This window comes from Nannospalax galili, unplaced genomic scaffold (assembly GCF_000622305.1).
Source record: "Nannospalax galili isolate Female #2095 unplaced genomic scaffold, S.galili_v1.0 scaffold115, whole genome shotgun sequence".
NCBI lineage: Eukaryota > Metazoa > Chordata > Mammalia > Rodentia > Spalacidae > Nannospalax > Nannospalax galili.
In genome coordinates, this window is record NW_008340588.1 from 7,930,937 (window position 1) to 7,956,784 (window position 25,848).

General features: G+C 39.2%; 1 protein-coding gene and 1 long non-coding RNA gene across 4 annotated transcripts in view; one reads left to right on the forward strand and one right to left on the reverse strand.

Annotated features, from left to right (window-relative positions):
- LOC115070765 overlaps positions 1-12,390 on the forward strand; it is a 107,586-nt gene extending 95,196 nt beyond the window's left edge. The window contains exon 5 of one of the 3 annotated variants that reach the window (XR_003849895.1): positions 12,139-12,390. This is a non-coding gene — a long non-coding RNA (uncharacterized LOC115070765). The remainder of the gene's footprint in view (positions 1-12,138) is intronic. The other 2 variants (XR_003849896.1, XR_003849898.1) reach the window with 2 other exon arrangements.
- Wdr75 (WD repeat domain 75) overlaps positions 1-25,300 on the reverse strand; it is a 27,561-nt gene extending 2,261 nt beyond the window's left edge. The window contains exons 1-18 of the mRNA XM_008835637.3: positions 25,085-25,300; positions 19,214-19,343; positions 17,740-17,805; positions 16,849-16,939; positions 14,759-14,883; positions 13,390-13,460; positions 12,397-12,516; positions 11,853-11,941; positions 9,646-9,804; positions 8,406-8,465; positions 8,201-8,316; positions 6,989-7,164; positions 5,834-5,991; positions 5,239-5,419; positions 4,343-4,437; positions 3,492-3,587; positions 2,437-2,606; positions 1,656-1,715 (exon numbers count right to left, since the gene is read on the reverse strand). Of these exons, the coding sequence (XP_008833859.1) occupies positions 1,656-1,715; positions 2,437-2,606; positions 3,492-3,587; positions 4,343-4,437; positions 5,239-5,419; positions 5,834-5,991; positions 6,989-7,164; positions 8,201-8,316; positions 8,406-8,465; positions 9,646-9,804; positions 11,853-11,941; positions 12,397-12,516; positions 13,390-13,460; positions 14,759-14,883; positions 16,849-16,939; positions 17,740-17,805; positions 19,214-19,343; positions 25,085-25,170 (2,049 nt within the window). The 5' untranslated portion in view covers positions 25,171-25,300. The remainder of the gene's footprint in view (positions 1-1,655; positions 1,716-2,436; positions 2,607-3,491; positions 3,588-4,342; positions 4,438-5,238; positions 5,420-5,833; positions 5,992-6,988; positions 7,165-8,200; positions 8,317-8,405; positions 8,466-9,645; positions 9,805-11,852; positions 11,942-12,396; positions 12,517-13,389; positions 13,461-14,758; positions 14,884-16,848; positions 16,940-17,739; positions 17,806-19,213; positions 19,344-25,084) is intronic.
- Between the last annotated feature and the right edge of the window lie 548 nt (positions 25,301-25,848).

The following is a 25,848-nucleotide window of genomic DNA, read 5'->3' on the forward strand; positions in this document are numbered from 1 at the left end:
GGGTGGGGGGGGGTGGTAGAGATCTGTTGAGAAAACATGAAAAAACTGCCCAGAAAACAGGCTAAAATTCTAAGAATACTATATAAGGCTGGGGGCAAAGCAGAATTCTGTTTAAATTAGAAAGAAAAAAGCAAAAAACAAAACCCAGGGAAGTTGTGGGGTGGATGGAGTAATTAATTCCTCCTTAGTTCCCTACTAAAAGCCCTCCAAAGGGCTCCACATTTCAGAGGCCTTCTCAGTAAGGCCTACCTTGACTTTCTGCTCCCTTTAAAATTGCAAGCTACACCTCACCCCTTTTAATCAGTCCCTCACCCTGCTATAATTCCTAACCCTTTATTTACTTAGTGCTGGTTATTTAGTGTCTGGAGTTTCCTATAGACTATAAATACCAGTTACAGACAAAGCTATTTTGCTAACATGTCCTAATTATCTCCAATAGTCCCTGGCACATAGTTGATAACTGACAAAAGCAAAAAAATCTGTGAATAAAATCAGTTAAGTTTTCTGAGGAAAACAGGTTGTGGACAAAAGATTCAAGATTAGGAATGGCAGTGAGTATCTAGCAACATCAGAAGCTATAAATGTCATAGAACTATACTTTCAAAGTGCTGGAAAAAAGATTCCAATCAGTTTAATATTCACTACCCAACTGACTAATCAGTTAGGAGAATGAAAAGCACTGCTGAGCATGTGAGGTCTGACATTTGCCACCTGTGCACCAACTGAATCGGCCTCACTAAAGCAAGAGAGTGACCTCTAAAGAAGGGAACTCTATGGGATCTTATGTCACAGAGGTAAAATGGATCCCCAAGATAATGAATACAGGTCCTAAGATGACCACTGGGCAGAAGATTCAGAACAATTTTGTCCAGACTGAAGCAAGCTGCAGACTCTTGGAAGTATTTTTTCATGACTTCAAAAAATATATGCAAGTCTGAAAATACTGAAAGAATTTATGTGGACTTGGCTTGAATGTCTTTACATACCTTAACAATAAACAATGACCTGACCATCTCCATGCTTATTTACCCTGGGAGCAGTTGGGGAAGTGTGTGCTGTGAGGGGTGGGAGGTATGGGAAGAGACAGTTTTAGCTTCAAGAGCTTGAATAGATTAGAATCCACAGATAATAATCTGAAAAATCCAGAATTAGCAATATAAACATGCTTCTTAGTGATATGAAGCTAAAACAGAACTCAAAATATTTAGAAGTCTTTATAAGGCAATGGGAGTGATAGAAAGAAAGTATCATCGAGTATCCACGGGGAATGGTTCCAGAAACCTTTCAGACACCAAAATCCAAGAATGCTTAACACAGGTAGACAGAATATTATTTAATTCAGCTTAAGTACACACTCCCTCCCACATATGTCAGCATGCCCCTCCCTCTGAATGTTTTTGATTTACAGTTGGTAAACGCATTCCACAGATGTAGACACAGAAGGCCAACTGCGTGACTCTTTAAACAACAAACATCTACTGACAGTATAAATCTTAAAAGAGGACTGTAATTTCAAAAGAGACATAGCACTTTATAAGTGTATGTCTTAAATTCCATCTTATAGCCTAGTGGCACGCTTTTCTCATAGCTGAACTGTAAAGATAACTTTCCTTTGAGAGGGAAGGCAGCATGTACGATAAATGGCTGCAGCGTACCTGCTTGCTTGTTGGTGTGAGTTTCTCCTCTGGAGACTTTGTGCTGAATGTTAATAAACACTGAAAGGACAGATCAATTAATATGTAAAATATACATTATGGAGTACAAATTAAATAAGATGATACAGGTGTTAAAACAATATCAAATTTTCACATGCTGACTGATACATCTGCCCACAGAGATTATAAGTTTTAAATTAAAAAACCCCTGTGGAAGTTACAGTTGTGTTCTGAGGGGTATTTTAAGATATGAAATACAAGTCACCAGGTTTCTTCAACAGCAAATGAAATACTAAAATTTAAAAAAAAATGCTAATAAATATAATTTGAAGTCTTTTTGGTGGGCTGGAGAGATGGTTCAGCAGTTAACAGCATGTACTGCTCGCTCTTCCAGAAAACCTGAGCTCAATTCCCAGCAACAACATCAGGTGGCTCACAACTGCTTGTAACTCCTGCTCCTGGAGACTCTGACACCCCTGGCTTCTGCCGGCACCTGCACTCACGGCCATATACATGTTAATTTAAAACATAAAAAATTAAGCATTTTTGGTGCCCTCTACTTTTCTCACGTCACAGAGTTAATGGAAGCCACAAAAAGACCCTCAAAGTGGTACTAATACAACCTCATTGGTAACATTGCCTTAGTGAGTATTTGCAAGCATTTCTTTTGGGAAATAAACACTTAATAAAACGATTCTACCCAGAAACAGACTCACACACATAGCCATTGCTTCTAAAATTATGTGTACAAACTGGCCACCTTTTCGCAGGGGGCAGGTACCTGTGATTCTGTCAGGAAGTAAAACTGCGATCTGTTCAGCCACTGGAGGGCTTCTGAGGTGAAAGACTCAGGGATGTCTCGTGGAACAAACACTCCCCACTGGACTTCCTCTCTGGAGAGATTCTTCTGAATGTACAGTGGCCTTGGCTCGCTAGGTTTAAATACAAACACTAGTGGGGAGAAACAAAGAGACGATGACATTTTACCTGCAAAGCCTGGTTCTGGCCTCAGACTTGTAGATCTCTATAATCTTGGAACCCACTCCTTTGAGTAAATGGCCTTGCTAAGAACTGTTTTAGGTTGTTTGATTCAACAAGTAGCTACTCAGTGCCTGCTATGCACCAAGAGGAGTAGGAACCTGAAAAGGGGAAGCATTCCTGTTCCGGAGACCAGGGGCAACTGCAGGAGACCAAAACACTACTAATCCCAGCACTCAGAGACAGGCAGGTCTTTGTAAGATCCAGGCCAGCCACGCCTACATATTGATTTCCAGGGCAAAACAAAACAAAACTCCCCAAACTCCCCAAATATTTTGTCTTAAGTACCAGAAAAGAGATGTACAGACTATTTCAGAAGCAGAAAAGGCCTGAGTAAGGCTTCTTAGAGGAGCTGGAAAAGCATCAAAGGGGTGAAGAAATTATTAACCGAAGTCTGAGTAGTTACTGGCCTGTGTAAAAATAAGTTCTGGAGCTCTCCCAGAACTAAGTTTGAATACAAACATTATAAGGTGTTGGGGCAAGAAAAGACCAGGGCCTCAGGCTTCAAACAAGCTTTGCATTCAAAGGCAAATTTGCTTCAGATTATATTAAAGACATTAAAAAGAAAATTTAGTGATGAACTCTAGAAATGATCTCTGAAAATTTAGGCTGGGAAGGGTAGTGCATTCCCTTAATTCCAGCACTCAGGAGACAGTGCAGGCAGATCTCTGTGAGCTCAAGGACAGTCTGGTCTACATAGAGAATTCCAGGCCAGCCAGGGCTACATAGTGAGATGCTGTCTCAAAAAAGAAAAATTTGCCGACAGATTTCTTTTTAGCATCAAAGTATAGTACTTACAATCTGAACCTACAGGAGACTGAGACACTGCAGCGACATTCTCTGAATTAGGATCAGGTTCCATAACACTAACATTTAATTTTGCACTCCACTCCACTGCAAGGGAAAAACGATGATTCACTTCTAAGAAGAGGTTTACCAAAAGCTCTATTTAAAGACTCATTTACAATAAGCATTCTTCATCTTTTCTGGAACTGTCCATTGTATCATCCTTAGTTGAAAGGAGTCTATGCTCCCACTTAGCAATAGACACACACTGACATTACGAGTGGAGGCGTTCACTGAGTGCATAGTGGGAGCTAGAAAAGCAAAACTAAATTTCAGTATTCCTTCCATACAGTATGACAAAGCTCTTTCCAATTAATGGCCAGAGCTTTTCTGCTCTTACAAATGTGGGTGAAACATTCTAAGTCACCACAGAGAACACCGTACACATTCATTAGCACAGCACCCTCTCTTCCATGCACTCAGACAACCGAAGCCTCATTTCCAGCAGGACTGTGGCAGACCAGATTCAACTCTTACACTGCCTGGGATCGTGCAGGCTGCCATACAATCAACAGAGCTACTCCTCAACTGTTGAAGATGAAGAGCATGAGTACAGTAGAGAGTCCTACACTCTGAATAGTCGGACAAAGTGGTGATAATGGGAGCTGACTTGCGGACATACTGTTTATTGTAAGTAATCTATTACCAGCCCACAGATCTAAATGCTGGTCATGTGAAAAATCATATATTGCCTGGGCATAGACATGAAAACATGAGCCTTAATTTCTAAAACATTAAATTTTAACAGTAAGTTCCTACATGTGCTCTCCTCCCAAGTCACTTTAGAGTAGAAAATAGCTTACATGAACAGCTGAGCAAATTCCAACAGCAAAGAATGCCGTTTTCAGTGGTGCCGAGAAGGTACTTAGAACATGTCAATCTTCCAAAGCAAAGATGCCTAGGTCAAAACCGTAACAAGGTGAGCAACAGACAGAGTACACTGAGTTCCACAGAACTGTAGGCGTGTGACCACTGGCTTTAGTTCTATAGAATAAAGACTTCTAAACAGTCACATTTTTGTTTCTAATGATTTTGAAAACAATGAAAAAGGTGCTAATGCATACAAAAAGGGATTATTTGGATGCTTTTTATTTCTTTAGGAAAACAGCTACAAGTTTGAGGATCAATTCCCTAATATGTAACAGAACACAACTGAGAAAATTTATGTAACACGTGCAATGGTACTTAACAAAACCTTATTTTATGCTCTTTATCTATAAAAGCAGAAATTTTGCAATCAGACTTTTAAATAAAGTTTTACAAAGTAACATCCTAAAACGAGAGGCCATCAGTCAGCTGTCATTCTGTCCCCAAGTCTGGGTACCAAAAGTAGTGGTTTGAGTATTGTTTTTTTTATGGGGACACAGAAGACAAAACATGCCATCAGGCTCCCCCAAGCCTACCAGAGTCTCCATTACTACATGACACCCTCATGAAAGTGTTTATTACACTGAACAAAACTATACATCAATGACTGAATGTTAATCCTAGTTTTAGAAATGTCTGCACACTGTTCATGTATACATAAGTTTTAGTTTTCCATTTTGACTAACTTCTTGCTCCATTCTCCCAGTAATCCATAGATTACTTGTAATGGGAGAAGCACAAACTATTATTGAAATTTAAAGGATTACTTAAATTAAAAACAAATAACAATAAAAAAACCTAGCAGTACATACTACCAAAGTAATTGACCTACCTTATTTTTCCAGCTCGCTGGCAAAATGTACATTTAAGTTCCCATGTTTCTGAATCCCATATTGTAACTATTTCCTCAAAACTAACTGCTAGTAAAGAGCCATCTTCAGAGAAACAGCAGTTAGTTGCTTGATACTTGTGATAACTACCCACAAAGTCACAAGTCCAGCCAACAGCTTTTTCTGTGAAAATACAAGCCATAACAAAAATGGCATAAATATTAAATATTATAAGCAGAAAAAGAAAAAACAAAACACGAAAAAAATCCAATCCCCACAACTTTCCAGAACTGCTGATGTGATGTTGGTTCCCTTTCCTGGTGACCTCGAGCTCCCTTTACTGGAGCAGAAGGAGTAAAGCCCTTTTCACTGCACCTTAGAGACTACCTGGCACATTAACTCAAGAGTGCCATTCACTCTCCCAAATTTTAGTGAAAAAGAATGTAAAAAATGTAGTATGAAAGAAAATCTATTGAAACAAAGCAATAATTTATAGACTTCAATAAAGTAGAAACCATCTTTTCAAAAAGGTCATAAATCATGAAATATGTCACTTCTTAAAACTGGGTAATTTTTAATGCCATCTATTTAACTTACTATATATGTCAGAATCATCTGTTAATATCCAAACTTTGAAGTGACCATCTTTGCTAGCTGTGACCAATGTGGGTTTTCCATAGTTTTCCACATTACTGAAGCAGAGAGCTGTGATGTGGTCATCATGTGGCATGGTAATCTTTGTGTTCAGAACAAACCTAGCAGAAAGAAAACCACAAATGTATTCTTGTATCATAAAAGATACTATTCTGTCATGAGTCTTCTAATATCTGTACATTTTGCAATACCATCTTCAAACTGGGCAGGTGACTTAGGATGACAAAGAATCACATCTTTATCTTTAATACAGGATACAGAGTTCTAACACATCACCTGTGTCCCGGAATTTTATACAGATCATTATGCCAACTCACTGGAACAAAAGAAGTATAAGATAAAATGAAACATGAAAGTCTATTGTGCCAGACTCTGCAGGAAAATTACACAGGGTTTTGAGGTCTGTTTACATCTAAAAACAGACTACCACCACCATCATCAAAGCTGTGAAAGATTCCAGTTGTATCAAGAAAATATGAAATAAAAAATTACCTATTCAAACTGCCCTTATCATTGACTATCTTCAGTCAACCAAACTACCTTTCGGTTTGTTCCCAGCTTCAGACAGCAGTGCTGTGAGTGAAATATATGCTAGCTCTGAGTCCTTAAAAAGAGTACTGGGACAGCACAGACAGTGCTGTTGAAGAGTACATACAGGTTGTAAGAGTGATGACTAGGGGCAATCACTTAATTCTGAGTCTGTTTTCTTGCCTGTAAAATGTGGACCACGGGCTTATGTTACAATGTTCTTTAGAAATTTATCAGAATACTGGATACAAAAGCACCAAACCTAATTACTGGCACATAAGGATTTGATACACTCACACTCTGAAGTTAATGGAAGAACAAGGGAACAGCAGGGTTCTAATTGTGGACTTGCCTAGAATTGGGTATTATATTCTTAGGAGTATTAATTATTTTTCATGGTTCATCATTTATGTGATAAGATCGCATAACCTACAGAATGTTCACCAATACTTTTCAAAACAAAAAGGTAAATTAAAGGCCTTTTAGAAAAGCCCAGTCCCCAGCACTACATATATCATAAAGACTGACAGTTATAACTATAAAACAGGACCTCAAATTAGTATGGATTACCCTTGTGTTTTCTTGTTATAGGTCCACAGTTTCATTTGCAGTTCAAGTTCAGTTTCATTTTCTTGTCGTTGTTCCACGGTTGCAAGCCAATTACCAGAGCAGCCAAAGGCAGCCTTTGTTAGTTCAATTTGGATCAGACCATCATCATTGATATATTCTTGCTGTATAATATCTAACTGAAAGGGTTAAAAAAATTAAAATGTTCATTAATATAAGTTACCTTTAATTTATAGTAGTTATTCCTCTAGAAAAACTTTATATAAAACCTCAAGGCTAAATTTTCTACCACCAGAAATGAGTAGAAATAAACTTATAATCTTTGAATTAAAAAAAAAAAAAAAGATAAGCAATGGTCCACGGAGGAGGCTGGCCTTTTTATTTATGATTGACTTCTTAATCCCATTTCCTTGCCTACTTATGAAGAAATTAAGTGGCTACTACTGAGGAGCCTTCATCTGAAAAGCTCCAAGACCCCCAATGCTTTAGGCTGTTTTTAACTTTTGGAATGTTTACATATATGTAAGATATTTTGGGGATAGGACCCAAATCAAAACACAGATTTCAATTATGTTTTATGTGCAGTTAATACACATAGCCTGAAGGCAATTTTCTACAGTGCTTTTAGGGTATCTGTGTTGTGACTTGATCTACTGCATGAAGTCAGGTATGGATTTTTTCCACTTGTGATATGACATTGGTACTCAAAATTTTCAGATTTGGAAACATTTGGGATTGTGAGATTAGAGATGTTCAGTGTGTATTAAGCGTTCTAAGTGCCCATTTAGTAAATGCATTAACAGGCTTTGGGGGGAAAGGTTTAAAGGATATGGAAAGAAAGATAAATTATTTACTATGACTGAAATCTGTAAAGGGCACTGTGGGGCATAAGAAAAAGGTAGGACTGCGTTTGTCAGGATTAGGAAGTGTTCGTGCTTAATATACATGGAAAATTTAGTACATGAATGACACTTTTTGCCATAAAGCTGAGACAGATTTGTACTATCAGTGTTCATTTCCTTATCTTTGTAACTCAAAGGCACACGTGTGGGAGAGCAATGACTGTACTAGTCAATCACAGACAGTATCAGTCATGTTTAAGTATGTAAGCATAGGAACCAAGTATTAGAAGCTTCCAAATAAACCATAGGACCCTTGTATACTATAAAGAACTTTCATTAGTTTTAAAAGCCTAGCTATTGATCAAAATCTTACATTATATAACTGCTTATCACTCTGGAGAGAATAAAATTGCAGGTGACCGGGCTTTCCATTCAAAACTAAAGCTTTTGTTCTTGGGTCAACCATCAAACCAGTAGATATACTCCTATCTGCAAAAGAAGTGACAGACAATGACTGAATCACAGAAGCAATCCCTCTTTAAGATGCAGAGTTCCAATTCCATCAGCATCTGTAATACCTTTTACTAGGCCTTGAATTACTGCTGATGCATCAAGGTTTCGGTGAATAACTGTTATCTCTGTGGGTTAAAACAACAACAACAAATTAAATATAAACAGGTGAGAACATTAAGGTGAAGAAGTTACCAGAATTTTTATGTCACTTTGAAATATGCAAGAATACAAGCAACCCAGTAAATTCAGTTAAGTCAGTGTTACTAGGAAATCAGGACTATATTTTGTGAGTTAACTAAATAATTAGGAACGGGAACTTTCTTGTTAATGGTTTTCAAACCTATTTTTTTTTAATTCTATTTATTTTTTCATTTTATGTGTATGCATGTATTGCCTGCATGTAGGTAAGTACACCCATGTTATGCAATGCCCAAGGAGGTCAGAAGAAGCTGTTGGATCCCCAGGGACTGAAGTTACGGACAGTTGTTAGCTGCCACGTGGGTGTTGGGATCCAACCTGGGTCTTCTGAAAGAACAACCAGTGTTCTTAACTGCTGAGCCATCTCTCCAGCCCTGGTTTTCAAACCTTTTAAAGATTTTTACTTTTAATTATATATCTGTATCTATGTGTGTCTGCATGTCAGTATGTGTATGGGAGTCTAAGTGTACTCTGGAGGCTGGTGCTGAAATAACATTTGGTTGTGAGCTGCCTGACATGGGTGCTGGGAACTTGAACTCTGATCCTCTGGAAGAGCACATATGCTCTGAACTGCTGAGTCATTTCTCCAGCTCAATATTTAAGTTTTATAGATTTATAAGATTGTGCTTATAAAAAAAAAAATAGTTGGGGCTGGAGAGATGGCTCAGTGGTTAAGAACACTGGCTGTTCTTGCAGAAGACCTGGGTTCAAATCCCAGCACCCACATGGCAGCTAACAACTGTCTGTAACTCCAGTTCCAGGGGATCTGACAGCCTCCTCTGTCATTTATGGGCATTGCACGACATGGGTGCACTTACCTACATGCAGGCAATACACGCATACACATAAAATAAAAATAACAAATAAAATATATTAAAAAAAAGAGTAAATGTGTTTAAAAATGTTGGTTTTTGGTGGCACCTGGGGTAATAAGAGGGGTGGTGAAAATAGGAGGAATGGCGGGCAAACAAACAAAACAAGAACCCAAACCACTCACTAAATCTCACATTACCATTTATTAATTTTAGGTCCCTTTAATTTCCATTCCTGTAGAAGCTAACTGATTTCTAGCACTGTATTTCCTCACAGTAAGAAATTAAGACTTACTGTTATCAGAGTGAGAGGTGCAGAACAAATCTCCTGCCGGTGAGACGGAGATATGTTCAATAGTGGACCCTAACCGAGGGAGAAACTCCTTGTTCTTTTCTGTCCCATCTCGCCACTCCACCAGGACGCACTCACGCCCGCCACTCAGCAGACTGGTGCCTTTGCAAAGAAAGAGTGTGAAGAAAAAAATCAGCACTTTTATTTTTCCTACCATGGTAATGACTTCTTTAGACGCACACAGACAAGTGTCTTCATATCATTGCTAACTTGTTTTACTTACTTTCGGCCTCAATTTTAATTAATATAAGTGTACAGATTTAGAAGGTATAATGTGATGTTTGTATACACATTGTGATGCTTGAGTCAGGATAATTAGAACATCTGTGTTCGCAAGCATTTCTTTTCTTTGTGGTGAAACATTCAACTTCTCTTATAGTTACTGTATTATTAGCTAGGAAACAGTCAAATGAGTAAAGAAAAAAAACAGGTAAAACCCTCAACACCATTAATTAGCAGAGAAATGCAAATCAAACATCCATAATGAGGTTGAACCTGACTCCAGTCAGAATGGCTATTATCAGAAGGGCAAAAGAAAATACAAGATCACTGGCTGAGGATGTGGACAAAAGGGAATCATTTGGTAGTCATTATGGAAAAAAAATGTTGGCTTCTCAAAACACAGAATCACATGTGACTGCAATCTCCCTACTAGGCATCTTACTTGAATGAAATCAATATGCTGAAAAATATTACTTATTAGGTTTATGCTGCACATTAAAACTTAGGTTCAATGAGAAACATGAATAGCTGTGCTCAGCCCAAAGAAAGCACTACAGGACTGATCACAATACTTAAATACCAGTAGCTTTGGTATAGAAGTTGTTATGGTTGGATTTAGTAACATAAAGTTTATATTTTATATTACTGTATGTTTACAATCATTCCTTGGCCTGATTTGGAGAGAGGCCATAGCAGAGAAGGAATGAAGGACAGAAAAAATGAGCTTAGATGAGAAGACACTGCAGGGGACACACAAATCAATACATGTGCACACATGCACCAGCACACCAAAACCACTTAGTTTTCGGAGGTGAGTGGAGAGGGTGAAGAAGCAGCCTGTATTTTTATCTGTGGGGTTAATTCCTCTTCGTTTCTCTTTCCTGTCTCAATCGCTAGGGTCACAGCAGTAATCCTTCATTATTTCTGTTAGGTTGGGTCTCTCCTGCAGACACAGGGCACCATTCCCTAAAGCGTCAGCAGGCTTCTACTTGCTGGGCTCTAAGGAGATAATCCTAAGTAAACCTCTAAAGAGCCAGAACATATGGTGCCATCTAAGACTTGTCCTGCCAGTCTCCAGGAAGACCGAGAGAAAGAAAAATCACGTCCCCATCTTCTTGTTTGTAGGTATATGTTCCCTAGCACACTGGCACAGTAAACTGACCTGACCCTCACCACAGGGGTGTGGGTGCTAAAGGTAACCAAAGACAAAGTATATTTCATACTTCTGTTGAAGACAGAATTTCAAGTGAGTATTATTTTTACCTTCATGTATATGTCTCACACACATAACAGGGTCTGAATTTAAAATAGGGGAATACTGATCAGACAATCTGTCAGTTAAAAATGTGAGATTTTAAATTGTACCCAAGTCCTAATCTGGGTTACTAGCCATGAGACTTTAGGCTATTTAATAATCATGTCAAAGCCTCACTTCCTTTTCTGCAAAAAGAAAATTAATGACATGTATTTCACAGGACCAATGAAGGTTAGATGATAGATAAAAACACTGGCGGTTATCTGCATCTGAAAAACTACAGCAAAGCTATAGATTATAAACATAAGCTATGCAGACACCTATTTTAAAAAATGTAATATACTTTACATAGTTTAACGAAGACTGTCACAAGTATATACTTTGGGACTCTGAATGCAAAAGCATGTATTACTATTTTGCGCAAAGCCCAAACGAAAGGATCATAAACAAGTTTCACAGTTTGACTCATGTAACTTGGTTTTTGCCACAAGGTCTCACTAAATGGCTCAGGTAGGCCTTGAACTCTTGATGATCCTCCTGCCTCAGCCTCCCAAGTAGTGGGATTATAAGCACACACCACACCTAGTGACTCATGCAGTTTTAAATCTCAAACTATAAATGATATGAATTAAAACATTTGACTAAAGTTCCTTTTAATTAAAGCTGTACTTACCTGTCACTGAAAAAGCCAAATCCATAACCATGTCATGGTGCCAATGTAAGCATGTGTACGTGTACTTCCTGTCATCGTGAAAATTCCTCCTATGGGACAAAAAAAATTTATAAACCTTAGGAGTTAATCACAAAAATAATGGCCAAGTGTAATTAATTCACAGTTTTGAGTTTTCTGGTGTTAATGTTAAGAAATACCTTTCTATTTCTGAGCAAAGTTCCTTCTATAAGCAACTTTATTTAAGGTATGCTACTAGATACTCAATATTGTCACTTTCCTTCTTTAGTTAAAGGGCTGAGAGAAAAGCTGTCTTCAATAAAATGTTTACAGGTGACAGACTGCTTCATTCCTTCAGGAACTCTACCACAGTCAAGCATGAGAGGAGAGCACAACAGTGGAAAATGGAAGTTGCTAACAAAGCCCAGTCCCTGTCAGCAGTGCCTTTCAGCATGGCCCTTTCTTCTGGACACAGAGATAGTGCCCCCTTGCAGCACTAATGTGAAACAACAGACAAGTGATCACATGCTTTGTGGAGTTCACTGACCAGAGACGGATTTTGCCATCCATGTGACCAGATGCAATGCAGTCTTCTTTTGGGTGGCACACTACACATGTGAACGTGTTCTTAGCATTCTTCTTATTTTTGGTTGATGGTAAAGTAAAACTAAGAGAAAAACAAAAAACAAAAACATTTTCCCTTAATTATGAGTCAAGCATTCTATTTGGTAATCATGTATTAATATACAGTACAAACTTCATGTGACCAATATCCTATAATAACTTGTCAAAGGAAGCCACTGAAATTTAAGTAATGGAATTTGGCCTGGGTACAACCTGTTCAAGTTTGTCACTGAGCCTAAATCTCAGTATTAAAGCTATGGCCACGTCTATTAAAAGTTTTATCTGAGACAACAGGCCTAATGTGTCTAAAGGGACAAATTCAAAGGATAAATATACTTGCTTTAAAGTTTAGGCTGTTTCCTCCTACTCTTAAGCTGAGTATCGTCAATTTTCTGCTTCTGAAGAAGTGAGGATCCTTACATGCCACAAATGAAATAAATGTTAATCTTAGAAGCGTAAATGGGAAGAGGACAGTGTCTAAGTGACTACACAATGCTCAGCACCAGCCTGTCTAAACATGGTCTCTTATTCTTCCTTACTCTATTAGGTAGACACTGCTTCTACTTTAAATATATTAATTTGAAGTACACAGTGGTTCAAATGAACTAAACTTGACCCATTTTAAACCCCAGTAACCCAAATGCTCATATTCACTCCTACAGTCAATGAGAATCATATGCTTAAGTCTTTTAAATCTACATCCAATTCTGAAACCAAGTATGCTTTCAGATGTATGTATAGGGCTTTGGGTTGGAAAAGACTCGGTTTTTGTAACTAAGATGTGCATCCTCTACCTACTGTGGGTTAAAAACTGGACTTATATACTCTCTTGAAACACAACACTGGAAACAGGTTTGGACTCTCTTGTATCAAGCACTTGAGTAAATAACACAAAGTTAACAAAAGGAATTCTTACTTTGCTGTTTTTTTCCTTTTGAAAAAATACACAGACAAGTAAAAGTCCCGCACTGCAGCCACATATTCTCCCTGGTGATTAAAGCAGAAGGTAACATTCACAATAAGAGCCAAGCCTCTTTAAGACTGCATTACTATAAAATGACATGCTATATTTTAGTAATGGGAAAAATAATTTCTTGTTTAAAATAAGATGAAGTTAGGTCCTAAATCCTAAAACTGGATCTACATTTTTTCCATTCAGGCATACACACAATGCCATGTGCTGTTTGACAGCTATGTGTGTCTACACAACTGCCACCACCAGACAGACCTAGATGCACTTCCTTCATCTCAGGAGCATCCCTCATTCCTCCCCAGGGTCCTAGCTTTCATAAGCAACTATCCATTTCTTTGCTTATTTCCCTGTTAGGTTGGGACTCTTGCTGAACATGTTTATTATTGAAAAAAAAAAAAAATCAAACTTTGAAAGTTCATATACACTTTTATGTGGATCGTTGATTCCTTTTTATTGTTGAGTCAGTCGTGTTCAACCGAATAAAACAGACATCAGACATCACAACTGTGGTTTGTGGCTGGTTGATGACTACTTGGGTTGCTTATGCTTCAGTGACAGTGAATAATCATTGCTCCTGCACACTCATTTTGTGGTCACATTTTCATCTCCCTGCCCAGAGTGGAATGGTTGGGCAAAGGTCTTTATGTTCCACATCTTGCCAACATTAGCAATTCTAGTGGAGAAGTGGAATCTAATTGTGGTTTTAACTGAATTGATGACTAATAATACTGGAACACTGAATTTGACAATGTTAAAGCTGTTTGAGGAATTAATTCTTTTGAGAAAAATGACAAATGATGCCACAAACCTTAAGGTTAGTGGGTCTTTTGATGACTGTGATTCAAAAATAATTAACAGATAGCCAAAAAATGCTATGAGCACACAAAGTACTGGTCAAAATATGTTTTAGTAAACACACACTACAATGTTAAGCTGCAAAGAGAAAACATAAAAAGATTTCTGTCACCATGTAGGTGATCTTGAGTCCTCTGCAAGAGCAGCTAGTGCTGTTAACTGCTGAGCCATCTTTCCAGCTCTCTAGTGGTTTTTATATGAAACAAAGAAAGTCTTAAACATCAAGCATTGCTATTTTGGGGAAAACTGTAAAATGGAAACTAGGCAGAAGAACATACAAAATAAGGATGGCACCAAAAAACCCACACCATAAATATGATATGTACTAAAACAATGTTAAACACTTCTTAGTTATTAACAAAACCATAGTAATCCATTGTACTATTAATGTTCAATGGGGAACTTGCAGGGAGAATAGACTGTATACATAAAACACAAACCAAGGAAACAAATTTACCTCATTTCCAAAGGCAATGCACTTGGGTGAATGGTTTACATAATCCAAAACAAAGGAGAGTTCTTTAGCCTCTACTTCCTGGTGTGATGATTTAGGCAGTTTCACTGACACCAGCTGAAATATGTCTAGCAAAAGGAAGGCATTCATTACAGTTTCTCTAACCAAAGTGAATGCATGTTTCTAGTCATATACAACTGTAATCTGCACTCTAGAACACCAAGACTGTAACTGTAGGTCATCTTGAACAAAATTTTCACGTCTGACTTTTAATTTGATATACGAGTTTAAATGGAAGCCTAAGTCCACAACTCACTCACGCCCCATATATTTAGAAATAGAGTTGGGTATGGTGGCCCACGCCCTTAACCTGAGAGGCAGAGGCAAAAGCAGAGGCAGGTGGATCTCTAAAATTGAGGCCAGTCTGGTGAGAGTGAGTCCAGGCCAGCTGGGGCTATAGGGAGACCCTGTCTCATAAAAAAGACCAAAAGGAAAGAAACAAAAAACAACTTATACAGGTGCATTTTACACCCCCAAGTACTAGGTCAAGGCTTAAAATGGAACTAAACTATGAGTACTGAACAGTAAACTGAGCAATCAAAAAGAAAAAGCCATTCAAAAGAGCTTTCTGAAATGTGGGGCTAAGGAAATGACTTAGTTGGTCAAGTGCTTGCTTGTTGAGCAAGCATGAGGCTTCAAGTTCAAGCCCTGGCAATCACATTTAACAACAAAAACAGTCAATACAGTGGTACATGCCTATAATCTTAGGGCTGGGAGAAAGAGGCAGGACCACCCCTGGGGCTTGCTGGCCAGCTAGTCTGAACCTGAGAGTTCCAGATGCAGTGAAAGACCCCACCTCAAAAAATAAGATAAGACTGCTGGGTATGGTGGTGCTGCACACCTTTAATCCAAAGACTTGGGAGGCAGATGCAGGTGGATCTCTCTGAGATTCAGACCAGTCTGGTCTACATAGGGAATTCTAGGCTAGCTGGGGCTACAAGGAGACTCAGCCTCAAAAAACAATAACAAAACAAACAAAAAAAGATGAAGAGTGACAGAAGAACACCTGATCCTGGTGTCAACCTCTGGCCTCAATGTAAGCATGCATGCACACCCACACACACATTATGGCTTGTTATTACAGTCACAGATAATCTACTTTGCTATAATATTGATATGCTCTATTCATAGATCATTATTTTTTTTTAAATTGGGATTTATTTTTATGTGTATGAGCGTTTTGTCTGCATATATGCAATTGCACCCATATTTTTCAAAGCCTACAGAGGCCAGAAGAGGACAGCCAAATCCCTTGGAACTGAAGTTATGGATGGTTGTTAGCCGCCATGTGGTGCTGGGAATCAAATCTGGGTCCTCTGCTCACTCTTCTTCCTCCAGGAACCTTTCTGGACCATTTACTTAGTATGTTTCAGCAAAACCAAAACAAGACAAAAACCAAAAAAAGAACAAAATCACGAGGCGTGCCACTTAGCTAATAATGCATGAGCCAGTCCAGCTGACTGTCTAGGAATCATATTAAAGCTGCTTTGAATTTTATGAGGGGAGTGACAATCCTGAATTCCAGAATCAGAAATTTTATTTGAATAACTTCATGTCAATATTGTTATTTCAAATTCTCTAATGGTGAATAATTATCTGTAATTGCTGACAATATTCTAGTAATTCCTAAAGTGTTCTGATATGGTATAGTTGCAAGGTAACAATGTTCATAAGGTAGTAAATATAATAACAATTCCGCCACACTACTGATTCTTAACATTAACTTATATCCGCCATTTGCTATAATGATTCAACATCAACAAATTCAACAAGTAAAAGGACAGTAATGCTTTTAAGGATGACAGGACTTAAATTCAGTAGAAAGACAAATTCTGCAGCTCCGAAATCCATTATCATTATAGTCCCACTGATGCCTCAGAACTGACAGAAAGCCTCCACATATGGAGGTAATTTAAATGACAACTCCAAACCTCAGTGTCAGATTAAAACCACAATGTTAAATTTTGAGAAACTGAAAAATATAGATCTACTTGATGTCTTATAAAAACAAACTAAGTGCATTAATAGGATACCTGGTTCTTCTTTACTTATTGTAACAAAGACAGAATCTTCAGCTTGGGAATGAGTAAAGAGGGCATGAAGTTTAGGTCCAACAATGAAAGTCTGAAAGATATAATGCATCACATTATGTACTGTTAAGTTCCTCCAGTAGAACATTAAGTTCCACGGAGCAGGGTTTAAGGTTTTCTCACTGCTGTTTTCCCAACAGGAAGAGACTACCTGGTCTAAAGAGGTAAAGTACATATCTGTTGAATAATGTTTTGATACATATATATCTACCTGACTCTAGTGTTGTATCCCAGTGATTAAGCACATATAAAAATGCCTGTCTAAACTACATATTACTGCATTAAAAAAATATTTTATTATTTTTTAAATTCTTTATGTGTATGAGTGTATTGCCTGCATGTGTGTAAATGGACCCATGTTGTGCAATGCCCGTAGAGCCAGAGAGAGCATTGGCTACCCTGGAACTGGAGATATAGACAGTTGTTAGCCTCCATGTGGGAATTGAACCTGGGTCCTCTTAACCACCGAGCAATCTCTCCAGCCACCAATTACTCCATTTTTAAATGTGTATTTTGGCAGGGAAAAATACTCTCCTGTTTGTTTAAATTTACACTTTCAAAGAGATTAAGCACCTCTTCATGTCTATTTGTTCTCTGTATTTCTTTTCTGCTATGCTCAATTTTTTTTTCTGTTGGCCTATCAGGTTTTCCTCATTGGTGTTCAGCATGTATTTAAATATTAGGGGTAATATTCTTTGGTAGATTATTTTCTCAGTGTTTTGTCTTTCTGTGTTATGAGCTTAAACCTCTCTAAGGATTAGGCTCACAGAGAAGCATTGTCTAACATGATGCCATGCCTTTTCATATAAGGAAAACTAAAGCACATCCACATACCTTTATCAAAATGCCATCAAGATAGTCCCACAGCTTAATTGTGCCATCAAAGGAACACGAGTAAAGCTAAAGGGGAAAAAACAGTGCAAAACAGATTAAAAATAGAATTCCATGGATATCAAATGAATAATTAAAGGCATTTTTGTTTATTAATTCATTGTTAGCCTTAAAGAGAGTGTACAGGTTTAATATTTCCATTTAAAAAGCTGACCTCTGTGGGTATTGTATGACATAGGTGTACTTAAATATATGCAGGCAATACACTCATACACACAAAATATTTAAACATATTTTTAAAATATCCAATCCATTAAGGACCAATAGTTTCAAAAATGCTATAGGAATTAGTATGCACTTATTTGTCACAGAATCCATAGACTGTTGTCAAGACACTGTGTTTTGCTTGCATGTATGTAAGTGCATCTGGTGCATGCTTGGTGCCTGCAGAGGCCAGAAGAGGGGTGTTGGATCCGATGGGACCGGAGTTGTGAATGGAACCTGGGTCTTCTGCAAGAACAGCCAGTGTTCTTACCACTGAGCAATCTCTCTAGCCCCACAAATTTCAATTTAACCAAAGAACTTTTTTTTTCTTTCCTTTTTCCTTTTTTGCTATTACAAACATGCAAAGGATACACATGGTAAAAAACTGTGTAGTGTCCTCAGAAGACAGGATTAAAAAGTATACCTGAATCCCTTTGATTTTTAAAAGTAGCTCATTTGATTTTGGAAAGAAGGTACCTGTGTTACTATATGCTCCATTTCTTTTATGAGTAGTAATACAAATCCTTTTAAAATAAAGCAACAGCCTCCAAGTTGCTGTGACTATTGCAGAACTTGTTAAAAAACTATAGTAAGAGCAAAATATTGAGAAAAAAATTTTGTTTTAAATTATTTTTTTAATGTGTGTTGAGTGCTGCATGTATATATGTGCATCACATACATGCCTGGTGCCCACGGAGGCCAGAAGGTAGCACTGGCTTCCCTAGAACTGGAGTTAAAAAGGCAATTGTGAGCCACCACAGGGTGCTGGGAACCAAAACTGGATTGTAAAGGTTTACTGAGCCAGAAACCACTGAGCCATCTCTCTAGTCCTTGAGACAATTTAAAATTTTTGTTGAAACTTTAAGAACCAATACATCTTTGGATATTCACAGTGCCAATGCTAGATGGGACCCAAGAATACCTAGAATCAAGAAATCCACTTAACTGTGCCTAAATTTCAGAAACACATATAGCAAAGAACATCCTTCTCAAGTAACACCCATTAAGCATCCTTTGGTTGCAATCCTTCACAGGATATTCTATGGCAGTGTAGTTTTAGGCTGTGGTTTTCCTTCTAAAAAACCCGAATAAGAAAATCATTAGTTATTTCCTTGATCATTTCTGTAAAGTACCCCATGTGGTTATTTAACTTTGATGTTTCTGTCAACGATAAGGCCAATGCTAACATGTTCATTTACAAACTGTCTTGTACCTGCAGATGGTTGTTGGGATTGAGGAGGATTCCAGACACCAGGTTTCTGTGCCCATGCAGTATGTGGACACACTCTTCTGTTGCTGTGCTATAAACTTTAATAAAGTCTCCAGAGACACAAAAGATGTACCTGGAAAAAAGAGAAAGAAATCTGAGTTTCTCATCTTCTATAGATGATATAATCTTTTTATGGCCTATCATAAAGATGATAACATACAACAGAGGTATCTTTCAACACTGTTTGAGGACTGCATATTTAAATCTATGTGTTGTTTAAGCTTATGAGGTCACTGAAGATGAACTTATCAACTAAGACAGAAAAGATTATGAGTTGACACAGAATCATCCTACAGTCAGCCAGCCAGTCATCCAACAAACAGCTTCCCCAAGTTCTCTGCTTGCTACATGATTGCAGACACTGGTATTCGATTACTGTCAACTACTACTCTTCAATGGTTCTGCTAGCAGCAGTATGCCCCCATATTCCTAAGAGCTCCATAGCTGCCTGGAGACATCAGCTTAGAAAAGCTCTGCTCTAGATAGTGAGGTCCAGGCCACTCCTATAGAGCAAAATAAAAAGACTTTATTATCAGTTCCTTTTCTAATTGCTGAAATACTGATTTTGCTTTGCATCTTTCTCTCACATACAGAAGCTACTTAATTACCCAAAGTGGTTAAGCTAGAGTAATGTTTGCTTGACTAGTTTCCTAATAGATACTACCATAAGAAAAAGTTCTGAAAAGAAGTTTGCACTGTGCTATTGTATCTCTTATTTTCTCTACATACTATGGAAGGGACAAACCAGAGTCCTCAGTTAACAATTTTCTATGCCCCCAAAGCAACCTGCATGTGACTTTATCCTAGGAGTAAATGTGATGCTGACTGGTATTGCTATTACCCCATTTTATCAAATCTATGATACTGGATTGTTTATGTTTCACATCTTTAAAGTCAGATATGCCTCATAATTGATGGTATCTTCTAAAAGCTATTGGCCAGGAGCAATGGCTATATGCCTAAAAGGAAGAGCAACAAGCAACTGTAGTATGTGGTCTTCTTCATGGCTGGAGCCACGACCTTGAGTACCTTAGTTCAGAGGCTAACGCCTGTAGCTTGAACCATTCCTAAGCCTTCCCTACCTCCTAGGAGTGGTTCTTAATGTCAAGCTTCATACTCACGCCAAGTGAATTCTGAAAATTTGACCATATCCCCTCTCAAATAAAGCTAAAATAAAATACCTCCTGTGAGAGGAATTGCTTTGTCACTTAACCACTGCACTCTAGTCAAATGGTTCACAATTCCAGCCATTCTTCAGCTGCCCATCAATATCAAGGGGTCCTTTAGACAATGCTTCCCTGAGAATGCTTCCTACAGGTGAAGACCTATAAAAGACCTCAGAAGATGCACACTGCTTCTGATCAGCTTCCTCAGTTAAGAGGGGGATTTTCTCTTTTCCTTGCTCCTCCACGGAGAATAACTGCTTCAATTATTTGAATGCAAGTCCTCAAAAGCAACTCTGTCTCCATGCTTTTGTATATTCTGTCATCTACCTAGAACATGTTACTTTCTTCTATTCCCTGGGAGCAAGATTTCTATACCTTTCTACCCTGTACACCTTTCATCTAGATTCCACTAATGTTAGCACTATACATTTTTCAAAACTAAGAAAATAACATCAGTATACAGTATGTGCTTAGTAACTAAAAAGGTGACTTCCCAAGGGTAACTCTGAACCTACTATGGAACAGATGAAAGTCCCGTTTCTGTTTCTCAAATGCTGCGATTACAGGCATGTACACCATGCCCAGCCACTGCTGCTGTTTCAGAACTGAACGCTGTAGCATAGTATGTTAGCTGGTTAAAACTTCTCATAATAATCTATGCCAAAATTCCAGTCTTTCCTTCTTTAACATGATTATATCTTCAAGATTTAGCTCCAGGGTTGAGGAATGCTGGTTAGGGGTAGAGCCTGTGCCTACTAGCATGCTAGCACAAGACCCTGGGTTCAATTTCCAGCCCACAAACCAATATAGAACATCCAGTCTGGGGGATCTTTCCCCTGAAAGAATTCCCTGCTTTTTACATTCATTCCAAATCAGCACCAATCCTGATGTGCTCAGCTATGCCAGAACACCCCCAACATGGTATTTATGATTATACAATGTTTTTAGCTTATACCAGACTGTGAGCTCCTAGAGGTGAGAAAGGGGAGTACATTTATTATAAAGAATGTAATGGCAGAAAATGCTATGTTAATTTTTAATTTTAAAAATTTTATTATATTGTGTGAGTGTTTTGCCTGCATGTAAGTGTACCATGTGCATGCAATGCCCATAGAGTCCAGAAGAGGGCATTTGATCTCCTAGAACTGGAGTTATGAATGGTTGTTAGCAGTCAAATGGTGCTGAGAACCACCAAGTCCTCTGCAAAACAGTCAGGGCTCTTAACTGCTCAGATGTCTCTCTAGCCCTGAAAAAATATATTTTTAGATTAAATATAAATGCTTCAAAGGCCAGCTTTACAGGTACTAGGCTGAGTGACTTTTGAGAATTTACTTAACCTCTCTCAATAGTGTTCTCCACTGTAAAGGGCAGTCAGTGCTTTCCTATAGAGTTTAAGTCAAGCAATGCATGCAATGCAAGCTTAGCATACATACGGAATAAGCACTCAGTAAGCAGAGATAAGACCTAAACCTTTCAGACAGAAGGAAGGCTTGCAAAGGACCTGCCATAATGCCAGTCACATAGTACTCATCTGTGCTGATTAGATGGATAAGAAAGAAATCACAATGGTTTAAGTGGAAACCAGAATTTACATTAAGCTCAGAAGGAGGTATAATTTGAAGGTTGTAAGGGGAAATATCTATCAAGAGTTCTGCCCAAGACTAGGAATGTGGGTCTGGCTGTTATGACAGTAACATTTCAGGTAAATTTTTTATAGCACCAGTATCCAGAACAATCTGCAGGTAAAAATATTTCAAGTGGGACATTCCTTTGCAAGTATCTTATGGTAATGTCAGGTACCTCCCTTATTCCTTCTTATGAGGTAAGTAGACCCTTGTGTGGAACTTTTCAGATGATATTCAAGTCTTTGACAAGTTCCTTATTATCCTGATTTGCTAGAGAAATATCTTTATTTACTGTCTCTACAGATGGTTAAAAAAAAAAAAAAAAGTAGCTGAATCCTGACCAAGTTCCCCAAACTTTAGTCCTCATCTGCCTGGTTTTTTAAATTTTTATCTAATTTTCATTTTATGTGTGAGTGTTATGCCTCCATGTATGTAACTGCACCTGTGTCACGTCCTCAGAGGCCAGAGGAGGAAGCTGAATCCCCTAGAACTGGAATTATAGACAGTTGTCAGCCACCATGTGGGTGCTGGGATTTGAACTAGAGTCTTCTGCAAGAGCAATCAGTGCTCTTAAACCCTGAGCCATCTTTCCAGCCCCAACCACCTGCTTGTTTATAGGAACTGTAAAGTCCAGGACCAAAAAGTGAACTTGGCTCCTTCTTTCCATTAATAGGAAGTGTAAAACCACTCATTGTAAAACCCTGCCCCCCCCCCCCCTTTTCCACCTCCAGGACAGTCTGAGTTCAGAAGAAACTCATTTCTTGCTGGGATGCTTGCAGTATCCCTGTCTAGTGTGTACTAGTCAGTAATCCTGGCTCCATTCTTCTCCCACTATTTTCCTGGGCTTTAAGCTGTAATGATACTGACCTGACGTACAAGGCTTACTCTACTTCCCAGCCCCCAAATTTCAAGTAACTCTTTTTGTCTGAAATGCCCTGCCCAGTATCTATGGTGATAAAAACTCTGGGCAATGTTGGGAACTGTTTTTAGTTTCCTGCCCATGTGAAAGTTTGGACTATAACTTCCTGTTCTATGTCAGCCCTGTCCCTTGAGGATACTGACCAATCCATCTCTGATTGCTCCATTCTCCAAAACACAAGACAGTTCACTGTTTCCAGAGAAATATTCTTGAAGAAATAACATCATACAACTCCTGCCCCTTATCTAGAATCTTAAAAAACAAAACACTGTTTTTGGACTAAATAGCAAAAAGAACTGGATCCGGTTTCCCTTCTAACCTTATTCTCTAGCTCCCTTCACATACCACTGCTAATTGTACTGATCTGTTCAATATAAATAGGTTTCTAAGAGGGCCTGGTGGCACAGGCCTGTAACTCCAGCTACTTGGGAATGTGAAGCAAGAGTATTGCAAGAACAAGGGTTCCATGGACAACAGTCAATTCAAAACCAGCCAAGGCAATGTGAGACCCTGACTCAAAAGAAAAGCAGACAAAACAAGCAGGGGTGGGGTGGGCAGAGTGCTGGGAAGCAGAGCTGATCTGTAAACTGCTTGCCTAGTACAGGGATGGCCTTAGATTCAGTTCCCAATACCACAAAATCAAAACACGAAACAAAGTAAAACAGCACCTGCCTACCCCTGCCTACCTTTGTGGTCTTGGGTCATGTTCCCACCTGGGAGGCCCTTTCATCCATCTCCTTTTGCTAAACACCATCTAGGTCTAGCCAAAATATTCCCTCAGCAACCTCCAACTTTCTCACTGTGAAGTAATCGCTCCTTAAAAGTTCTGAGGGTTTGAAACACCTGCTACCCACTTTCCTATTCCTCACAGACAGTAAGTTCCTTGAGGCAGGATCAATATTTGAATTGTCTTGGTTTTACAGTCAACTCAGCTAGTTATACATAAGTTGACAAATACTTAAAAAAAATGAACGGTCAGACTTAGCAAATGAAATGGGTGATAGACCTCATAACAATTAAGATACAGTACAATTCATTGGAGGAAGAGACTGGAAAAATGGATGAGTTTGAAGAGGCAGAACTCTGACAACTTCAAGGTTGTTGTTTTCCTCTGATTCATAAGAGAATATCCCCTTTCCGTTGTAAGACTATGGACTTGTGTGTGTGTTTGTGTATGTGTGTGAAAGCTCCTTCCATCATGTATGCATTCAAAAAACTATTTGCCATCCACTCATAAACAGAGTATTGTGGGGAATTATGCTTTCTTAAAATAGAATACTTGGTGGCCCAGGCCTTTAATCCCAGCATTCAGGAAGCAGAGGCTGGGGGATCTCTGTGAGTTGAATTCCAGTCTCATTTACATAGAAAGTCACAGACTAGGCTGGGCTACACAGTGGGTCCCTGTCTCAAAATAACATGGAAACAAAAATCAAAACAAAAATCTACAATACCTACTCCTCCATGGAGGTGTTTTTTTTTTTTTTTTTTAAAGAAACTATCATTCTATTCTTAACAGCTTTGAAAACGCTATGTCTAGTACAACAAATCACGTCTAGATGATACAATGCAGCAACGGGAGTGTCAGCTGATCTGCAGTGGGCTATAAATACCAGGCAGCGCTTGCACGAGATTATTATGTATTGAGACATTAAATGCTCTCCAAACTCCGGGAGACATATTATCTCCTACGAAGATGACAACAGTTTTCATACGAAGCTTTAAAAAAAAAAAGTTGTGAATAATCCCTTATCTGAAGGGAGGAAAAGAGCTAGGGAGGGAGGGGCGAGAGCTCCAGAACGTAGAGTCATTTAAGGTTTAGCAATTCCAAAACATTCCCTACTCTTTCGCAGGGATACTCTTTGTGGGTACTGCAAGGGAGGAAGGTACCCAGGCCTAGGGTCCCAGCCATCCAGGCACCTAGTCTATTCTGGACGTGGGGACCCACCCTGAGTCCTCAATCTTCCCGGAGAGCCGAGGCGCACCCCAGCCTGCGGGGTCTCGCGTGCTTCGGTTCGGAGCATGCGCACCCCTCCGCAGAAGCTGGAGCAGTCAGCCAGTTCCCGGCCCAGCCCCCGGTGCCCTGCGCCCAGCCAGCCCCGCTTACTTAGAATCTGCAGAGAACACCGCTCTCCTGAAGTTCAGCTGGCTGCCACCGCAGCGAACCACGCGGATGCTCCCCTCCTCCACCATCTTCGCGCAGGAACTACCACAGGGGTCCCGCCCCAACTTCCTCCGCGGGGTGACGAGCTGGGCGTGTTTTCTAGTCCGCAGGTCCCTCCGGGGGATTCTCTAGCTCCAAGACTCTATGGTCCGGCTCGGCGCCTATGCCACCATCTTTTGTTTGGGCACCGCCAACCGTGGAAAGCTTAAAATACGAATTATACCAGATACCACGACACTTATCTAACACAGATATCATTCCGTCCTCGTCCCTCTGACGCTGTAGATTTTGCCAGAAGCGGAAGGTGAGCTCCACGCCTCCCACCCACGGCCTCGCCTTTGCCGTCACTGTGATTGAGCGCGCGAAGATGACGCGATCATCCCGCGCCAGCCGGTCCTTGGGTGGTCCTGTTGTGTGGTGGGAAGAACACTCTTCTTGGGCACGGTTTTTGCCCTTCCACGCCAACCTACGGCTGCTCTTTGGGGTGCCTCTGTGAGCATCACTAAGTCTACAGAATCTCTTCAGCGCTAAACGCCCTGCCTTCTTTGGCAATGTAGTGCCTCCTCCGGGATTCTAAATGTACTCCGGTGTCGAGGGCAAATGCTCTCGCAGGCCTGTTTTTGCGCCCCAACTCCGGATAGTCCTTGCCTGCAGCTCTCTGGTTTGCTAAGGATTGTTTTGTGTCTGTTGCTTTGCTTTGCTTTTAG